Below are 9,876 nucleotides of genomic sequence, written 5' to 3' on the forward strand. Positions count from 1 at the left end.
AGCCGTCCCTGCACGGACCACAGGGCGCATGGATCGAACACTAGCGACAACGACGCCACGCGTAGCTGTCAAGGAGAAATAAGACATTCTTTTTTTGGTTTTGTTAATTTTAAGTTTTTATAAAATTATTATAATAAAGGTGTTAAGGTCAGAGTAAATATTTTTTATACAAGGAATACAGTCCACAATACTTCTGAAGGCTCAGAAATAAAAACATTATTCATGGTCATTCGAACGGATTTTATCAACAAGCAACAAGTGTTAGTGTATTTTTTATCGGCAAGTGAAAAAGTTTATATGGCATGGTATGTGGTGAGTACACATTTTTCATTCCTATAATACCTATCCTGGAATAAGAGAGATATTAATTTGTGTCACAAGGTTATTATAATTTCGGTTTGTTAGGATTTATTAATAGCAAGCTTTAAACTTTATTAATATTATACATAGTCGATGCAATGGATCAGTTAACAGTTTTAAAAAGAAAGCGTGCTATCTTTAAGGCACAAATTACAAAATTTGATTCATTTATAAGCAGTTTTACTCACGATAAAATAGTAGAATTACAAGTTAGGGTTGACAAATGCAAAGAATGGTGGAATGATTTTGATCAAATACAAAGTGAAATTGACTTATTAGACACATCAGAGGAACAATTACAAGAAAGGTTAGATTTTCAGGATGCATATTTTAAACTAATAGCCTCTGCAGAAATTATATTAAAGAATGAAGTTAATTTAAACGATACTATAGCAAACTCAGGTCACAATACTAGTTTAGATCGAAATAGCTTAAAAAATGTACGGTTACCACCACTGGAGGTTCCAACTTTTAATGGTTGTTATCAACATTGGTTAGAATTTAGAGATAGTTTTACTAGTATGGTCATAGAAAATTCTGATTTAAATGATGTTGACAAGCTTCACTATTTAAAAAGGGCTTTGATAGGGGATGCCCAGGATGAACTGGAGCAGCTAAAAACTACTAGCAAAAATTTTACTATTGCATGGCAACTTTTATCTGAAACATATGAAAAGAAAAAACTTATTGCACGTGGTCATATTGAAGCTATATATGAATATCCAAAAATAACTCAGGTAAATAGTTTAGAATTAAAGAAATTGTCAGGTTGTATAAAAAGAAATTTAAAGTCACTAGGTATGTTAGGTTATCCAGTTGAACATTGGGATGTTCTTTTACTTTGTACCATAGAGAAAAAGCTTGATTATTACACAAATAAGGAATGGCAAGAAAAGGGTCCAGTTAACGAATTTTCTACGATACAGGAATTCTTAGTATTTATAGATCATAAAGTACAACACTTACAAAATTCAGAAAGGGATAAACAAGATATAGAGCAAATATCAAAGGAAACAAAAAAAAGGGTGCAAAAAATGACATTATCAAAGTCATTCATTGCAACGTCCAAACAATGTGCACTTTGTAATTTACCGCACTATTTTTATTCATGTAAAAAATTTCATAATTTATCAGTGTCAGCTAGAAGACAAGAGGTAACAAAATCAAAAGCATGTTGGAACTGTCTAAAGGATGGACACTTAGTACAACATTGTACATGGGGAGGTTGTAAACTTTGTGGAAAACGACACAATACTCTTTTACATATGAATGGTAAATTTATAAACAATTCTCATTTACAAACAAATGCAACTCAACTCAACGGATCAAAGGTTGAATCACAAATTTGTGGTATATCTACCCAGAAAGAAACACACACACAGGGAAATGGCATATCTAATCAGGGAAAGGAAGTACATATTCAGGGACAAGGTGCATTCCATAATAATTCAATGGAAGGTACATCTCAATTAAACTTTTTGGGTCAGACAGGTTTTTTGGAATCACATTCGGTTGATATAGGTCAGACATGTTTTTTAGAATCACATTCGGGTGATATAGGTCAGGATTCAATTAATTTTTTAAATCATTCTAAGCAAGGTATATCATACAGATTAAAAACTGATATTTTACTTTCAACGGCCTTAGTATATATGCAAGACAAATATGGAATTTTGCATGAATGTAGAGTTTTATTGGACTCAGGTTCACAGTCAAATTTACGGGCAGATAAGGTACACATTCCGGTTAAAGGTTTAGGTCAAGGTATAACAAACATTTCTCAGGCATTAAATGGGACACTTTTATCAAAGTTTAGCAATTATCAAACAAATGCATTTTTATTGGTAATTGATAAAATTTCTGACAATTTACCAACTTCGGATTTAAACTTGGATTTTATAAATATTCCTAAAAACATTGTACTTGCAGATGAAACATTTGGGGTTTCAAAACAAATTGATGTATTACTGGGAGCATCAGTTTTTTTGGCAATTATTATGTGTGGGTCAGATAAAACTTGGCAAAGATCAACCAATTCTCCAAAAAACTAAGTTGGGATGGGTTATTTCAGGGCCAGTTAGTCAATCAATTAAGGTTAGCAACAATTTAGTGGTATGTAATTTTTCGTCTAATGTTTTGGAAAACCAAATTGAAAAATTTTGGTTAATAGAAGAATTTGGTGCAAAAAAGGTTATGTCCAAGGAGGACATTTATTGTCAAGAGTTGTTTGAAGCTAGCACGATTAAAAATGAAAACGGTCATTTTGTTGTTAAATTACCAACAAGGTCAAACATTTCTGACTTAGGAGATTCTTATAGTAATGCACTAAAAAGATTTGAATTATTGGAAAATAAATTAAATAAAAATTTGGAAATAAAAATTAAATACCATGAGTTTATGCAGGAATATATCCAGTTGGGTCACATGTCAAAGGTTGAAGATAAAACTGACTTCAATTCAGAAACACCCAACTACTATCTTCCACATCATGGAGTTTTAAAAGAAACGTCTTTAACTACAAAATTAAGGGTAGTGTTTGATGGGTCAGCTAGAACTGACAGTGGTTTGTCATTAAATGATGTTCTAATGGTCGGACCAAAATTACAAGATGATTTAATGTGCATTCTTCTTCGTTTTCGAAAACATAATGTAGTTATAGCTTCAGACATCGAAAAGATGTATCGACAGGTTTTTGTTTGCAAAACTCAGCAAAAACTACAACAAATATTATGGAGGTTTTCGGATGAGCAACCAATTGAGACATACAAGCTGAAAACGCTAACATATGGGACCGCTCCAGCAGCATTTTTGGCTATAAGAAGCTTACAACAATTAGCTCATGAGAATCAATTGAACCTGCCTCTAGCTTCCCAGGTGATTTTAAAGGATTTTTATGTTGATGATTTGCTTACAGGAGGGAGTTCAATTGAAGAAGTAAAATCATTAAAGGATGAATTAAATAATATTTTGTGCACAGCAGGATTTTCACTTAGAAAATGGGTATCAAACAAACCTGAAATTTTTGATGAGGATATTCAAATAAAGGGAGACATTGAACATTATCTTGCAGATGATGTTACAACAAAAACATTAGGGATTTATTGGAACTCAAAGATAGATTCGCTTCAATATAAAATCAATTTTTCTAATTACACAAAGGTTAGCAAAAGAACAGTTCTGTCTTTAGTTTCACAGATATTTGATCCTCTTGGACTAGTAGGGCCAGTTATAATTAAAGCTAAATTAATAATGCAATCACTATGGCAATTAAAATTAAATTGGGATGAGTCTTTACCTTTAGATTTACACACAGCTTGGAACCAGTTTAGGGAATCAATTGCAGATTTGGAGAAAACTCACATTAGCAGGCAAGTTTTGTGTTCTAATCCAATTAATAGACAATTACATTGTTTCAGTGACGCTTCAGAGTCTGCTTATGGAGCAGCACTCTACATTCGGTCACTGGATCAAGGTGGTTCTTGCTTAGTTCATTTATTATGTGCGAAATCAAGGGTAGCACCCTTAAAAACAATATCTTTGCCTAGATTGGAATTGTGTGGTGCTTTATTGGCTGCCAAATTGGCATCAGCGGTTATCGCAACAATAGGTGTTAGCTTTGATGAGGTACATTTTTGGTCTGATTCAATGATAACTCTTCATTGGATTTTGGGTGAACCGTCACAATGGAAAACCTTCGTTGGAAATAGGGTGTCGGAAATACAAAGGCTTTCTAATGGATATAGCTGGCATCATGTTGACTCGCATGATAACCCAGCCGACATAATTACGCGCGGATATGAACCAAAGTTATTAAACACTTCAAAATTGTGGTGGAATGGGCCACCATGGTTAGCTTCTCATAAATTGTCTTGGCCTACTAAGGCTTTGTCAAATTCACACATTTCTATCATACCTGACCAGAAGGTAATTCAAACATTTATATCAACTGTGCAATTTGCTGAAATTTGGAACCGTTTTTCCAGCTTAGCTAAATTGCAGCGTGTTTTTGCATATATACTTCGGTTTGTCACCAATTGTAAATCATCTAATAATAAGACAACGGGTCCTTTTACTGTAGATGAAAAAGAAAGAAGTTTTTTCTGTTTGGTATATATGGCACAAAATGAAGTATTTCATCAGGAAATACAAACAATAAAAAAATCAAAACCAATACATAAATCGAGTAAAATCTTATCATTAAATCCTTTTCTTGATGATACAGGACTATTACGAGTTGGTGGACGTCTTCAAAAGTCAGAATTGTCTTTTGACCAGAAGCATCCAATCATACTCCCGAACGGTCATGTATTAACTAAACTTATAGTGATATCGTATCATCATAAATACTTGCATGCAGGTCCACAAGCATTGCTATCAATAATTCGTTTAAAATTTTGGTTATTATCTGGACGTAGCACGGTTAGGCACATTCTGCATAAATGTGTTACTTGCTTTCGTGTCAAACCTACATTGCTTGTACCTCTTATGGGAGATTTACCTAAATCTAGACTTCTGGCTACAAGGCCATTTTATAATTGTGGTGTAGATTATGGGGGTCCCTTTGAATTGAAAACAAGCTATTTACGGAATTGTAAAGTAGTTAAATGCTATATATGTATTTTTACATGTTTTACAACAAGGGCGACACATATTGAACTTGTATATGATTTAAGTACTAATTCATTCTTAAATTCATTTAAACGTTTCATTGCTAGAAGAGGTCTATGTAAAAATATGTATTCTGATAATGGAACTAACTTCGTTGGGGCAAATAATCATTTGCAGGAGTTATATTCATTTATGAATGATGCAAGGGTAAAATCAAATTTTTTAGATTATTTTTCGGAACATAAGATTCATTGGCATTTTATTCCAGCTCACTCACCACATTTTGGTGGCATCTGGGAATCAACTGTAAAATCGGTAAAGTTTCATATACGAAGGGTAATGTGTAATAATAAATTTACATATGACGAAATGTATACTTTGTTGACGCAAATTGAGTCTCTCCTAAATTCCCGTCCTTTATTACCTCTGTCGGAAAGTCCAGAAGACCTTGGTGTACTCACCCCTGGACATTTTCTAATTGGAGCACCACTTGTAGCACTGCCACAAGAAGAGCTAACTGAAATAAATCCGAATAAGTTGAAACGGTATCATCACCTGACTCAGATAATTCAGAGTTTTTGGGTACGCTGGTCACGTGAGTACCTCTCTTCACTTCAGCAGCGAACCAAATGGAGAACAGCAGCTGACAACGTGAAAATTGGATCATTGGTTATTATTCAAGAGGATGGTCTTCCTCCTACTAAATGGGAATTGGGTAGAATATTGCAACTACATGCTGGGACAGATAATGTTGTGCGGGTTGTGACTGTGCGTACTTCTAAAGGTGAATTCAAAAGGCCTTGTGTAAAGTTAGCCGTCCTGCCAATGGATGAACAATAATGGTTATGGTTTACAAGAAGCGTTGTTTGAAAGGCATCACTTAAGCCTTTCAAGGGGGGCGGCATGTTCAGCAGTCAACAGTGCAAGAGCCGTCCCTGCACGGACCACAGGGCGCATGGATCGAACACTAGCGACAACGACACCACGCGTAGCTGTCAAGGAGAAATAAGACATTCTTTTTTTGGTTTTGTTAATTTTAAGTTTTTATAAAATTATTATAATAAAGGTGTTAAGGTCAGAATAAATATTTTTAATACAAGGAATACAGTCCACAATACTTCTGAAGGCTCAGAAATAAAAACATTATTCACGCGATGTACTAAAATAATTAATTCAATTACTCGATAACTAAAACCTCAGCTCGATAGCGACTCCTCCATAGAACCTTCTACATAAGCTCACGTTCAAGTCTATTTTACAGTGGAATTTGAACGGTTATTATACCCGTTTAGAAATGTTACAATTAATAATTGCTCAAAATTCAATGCTTCTATAATTTGTCTACAAGAAACTCGTTTTAAAAATAACAAAATTCATAATTTTTGAAATTATACAAGCGTATCTAAAATTAGGCAAAATCAAGAACATGCCAGTGGTGGAGTTTCAATTTTTATCGAGAATTCCTATGAATATTGCAGTATTCCTCTAATAACAAATTTAGAGGCTGTAGCGGCGTGCTTAGTAGGTCCACTAAAAGTTAACATCTGCAGTCTTTATATCGCACCTAATTCTGATCCAAGTATAGCAGATATCTTTTATGTCAGATTCCTACACCTCGAATTATACTGGGAGATTTTAATGCACATAATTCATTATGAGGCCCAAAAAAATTGACAAAAATGGGGAAAAAAATAGAAAATATCGTAAATAATCTCAATTTAAATCTACTTAATGACGACAGGAATATTCGATATAATGCAGCAACAGGAGAGTTTTCAGCAATTGATTTGTCAATTTATGAACCAAACTTGCAACCTAGTTTATCGTGGGACACTTAACCTGATCTATATGGAAGTGATCACTTTCCCATCTTAGTTAACAATCTGTTGTACCATAAGCACAATACACACATCACCAAATGGTCCCTAAATAAAGCCAACTGGACAATGTTCTCAACATTGATTTCTTCATCAGCTATGAATCTTATAGAAATGTTAGACTCAGAACAAGATATTAACGAGAAAACATTATTTTTCAATAAAGTCATACTTGATACAGCGAATAAATTCATTGGAAAAACAGCATTTTATCCAAAACATTCACCTGTACCGTGGTGGAACGATGCGTGCAAACAGGCAATAAGGGAATCTAAATCGGCTTTTAATAGATATAAACGATATTAAACTACTGAAAATCATTTGGAATTTAAAAGAGTAAGAGCTAAATGTAGATTTATTATTAAAAAAAGCAAGCAAGAGTCATGGCAACAGTTTGTTTCAGAAATCAATAGATCTACTTCAATTGGTCAAACATGATTAAAAGTATATCTGGAAAAAATTCACAACACCCTATAAAGTACTTAATAAAAGACAATCAGACATTTACATCCGAATGCAATATATCTGAAATAATGTCAAATCAAGATTGTACCGCTTCTATTGATGAAAGCTATTCAATAGAATTCTTAAATAAGAAACGATTTGAAGAAAATAAAGGAATACCTATAATCAATGACACTTCATCAATAAACAATCCTATAAGCTTGACTGAACTTATTGAAACTCTTAACTCCGTTAGAAATACTAGTCCAGGACCAGATAATATACCTGTGAGAACCTACCACTAGTAGGCCAAAAACTATTATTGCAACTATTCAATTTTATATGAATCAATAAGGTATTTCCACACATATGGCACTCGTCAATCATAGTTCCAATACACAAACCAGGTAAACCTAAATTTGAAATCTTATAGACCAATCTGTCTCACGAATGCAATGTGTAAATTGCTAGAAAAGATCATTGACAATCAACTCATGTGGTATATTGAATATAAACATCTTATTATACCCGAACAAAGTGGATTTAAAAAAATAGATCAACATTAGATAACTTAATATCATTGGAATCAGAAATTCACGAAGCATTTATATGTAATCAAGAATGTTTAGCCATATTCTTTTATGTAAAAAAGACTTTTGATATAGTATGGCGCTTCGATATTTTAACCACACTCCATAATTGGAAGCTTCACGGTAACATGTTTGCTTTTATTTCAAACTTTCTACGGCAACGATATTTCCAAGTTCGAATCAATAACCATTTGTCTGAATCTAAATTACAGAAAAATGAAATTCCACAGAGATCTAATCTAAGCGTAGCACTATTTTTGATTGCTATTAACAATGTTGTGTCGTATTGCAATGGCACAATTAAAACTTTTTTGTATGCTGATGATCTGGTAATTCTAGCAAGAAATAAAAACATATTATCTGCTCATAATCGTATTGCGGCAGGTCTTATGTCGATAGAATCGTGGTCTTACAATATTGGGTTCCAGTTTTCCACCACAAAACCAAAAGCTATACATTTTTCACGAAAATCAAATCCACAAAAGCTCCCAAATCTATTTTTAAACAATTCTCCTATAGAATATACAAAAGAAAAATTCCTAGTGATGCAACTGGACTCAAAATTAAGTTGGACAAGTGATATACACTCGCTAAGAGTATCGTGTGCAACAAAGTAAGTAAGTAAGTAAGTCTGTAAACAAAGAAAGCTTGAATATCTAGGCCATATATTGAGACACGATAAGTACCGTCTACTGCAATTGATTGTCCAGGGAAAAATAGACAGTAATCGAGGGCTAGGCAGGAGAAGACACTCATGGCTCCAAAATCTGAGGAAGTGGTTCGGGCTCACATCGGTCGAACTATTCAGAAGCGCCGAAAACAAGATCAGAATTGCCATGTTAATAGCCAACGTTCTCAACGGACAGGGCACTTGATAAAGAAGAAGAAGAGTATCGTATCAAGCTGGACTAAACATTATGAAATCTGTATCACATAAAAATTGGGGAGCAAATTTTACAACTATAATAAATTTATATAGAGGTTTAATTAGATCAAAACTGGACTACGGATGTGTTGTGTATAACACCGCAAACCAAGCATTGCTTAAAACTTTGGATACTCTTCAGAGTTCAGCCGTTAGACTTGCTCTAGGAGCATATTGCACCAGTCCTGTGGACAGTCTACTCTGTAAAGCTGGAGAGCCACCCTTAAACCTAAGAAGAAAATACTTAACTCTGTCGTATGTCTCGAGTATAAAATCTAACCCAAAAAATCCAGCTCTTCATCATGCTGCTGCTAACAGGTTCCAGGAGGTCTATCGAAAAAGAAATAGGGGTCCTGTACCTTTCTATGAACGAGCTAATAGATACTTATTCGATTTTAATATTGAGCTACCTCCATTTATCCTATCTTTGAAATAAATTTATGTTTTCCTTGGGTTGCTCCCTCTCCGCTTTGTAACCTTAAACTTACAGCATATAACAAAAATAACGTGATACCAAATTTTTTTAAAACATACTTTCTCCATCATCCCATGAACATTCCATCTATAAATTGTCTCCTAAGACAAGTATTTTTACAGCAGAACTATTTGCCATCAATAAGGCCCTAAACTATATTCTAGAAAAAAAACTTCCCAAATCTCTTATAATATCTGATTCACTTAGTTGTCTGACATCAATTTCCCAGATTTATCTCTCTCATCCAACATTACAGTAGATTAAGTTAATTTTATACCGTATATACCAAAACAATTTGACAGTAGAGTTCCTCTGGGTACCATCAAACGTTGGAATAGATGGTAACGAAAAGGCAGATAGTCTAGCTAGGCCCGCAGTAACCAATACAGCCGCATCAGTGGGAAATATAACGGTGCATTTGGATTTAAAACCTTACTTAAAATCAAAATTGCACAATGTTTGGCAAAACCAATAGAATAGAAGCACCAATAAATTGATACAAATAAAATCTTCCGTCCTTCCATGGAACTTCTGGCCTTCAAAGCGACAACATCAAGTCCTAATAACACATCTCAAATTAGGACACTCTTCTAAAAC

General features: G+C 33.9%; 1 protein-coding gene across 1 annotated transcript; it reads left to right on the forward strand.

Moving 5' to 3' along the window:
- Nucleotides 1–2,784: 2,784 nt before the first annotated feature.
- Nucleotides 2,785–5,808, forward strand: LOC140452714 (uncharacterized). Its single transcript, XM_072547035.1, has one exon. It carries the CDS (start codon nucleotides 2,785–2,787, stop codon nucleotides 5,806–5,808), a length of 3,024 nt encoding a protein of 1,007 aa, XP_072403136.1.
- The last annotated feature ends 4,068 nt before the right edge of the window (nucleotides 5,809–9,876 follow it).

The sequence above is a fragment of the Diabrotica undecimpunctata genome, chromosome 11, assembly GCF_040954645.1.
Source record: "Diabrotica undecimpunctata isolate CICGRU chromosome 11, icDiaUnde3, whole genome shotgun sequence".
Taxonomy (NCBI): domain Eukaryota; kingdom Metazoa; phylum Arthropoda; class Insecta; order Coleoptera; family Chrysomelidae; genus Diabrotica; species Diabrotica undecimpunctata.

What these genes read in the sequence shown, in the direction of transcription:
- LOC140452714 (XM_072547035.1), top strand. Translation starts at nt 2,785, where the DNA reads ATGTCAAAGGTTGAAGATAAAACTGACTTCAATTCAGAAACACCCAAC.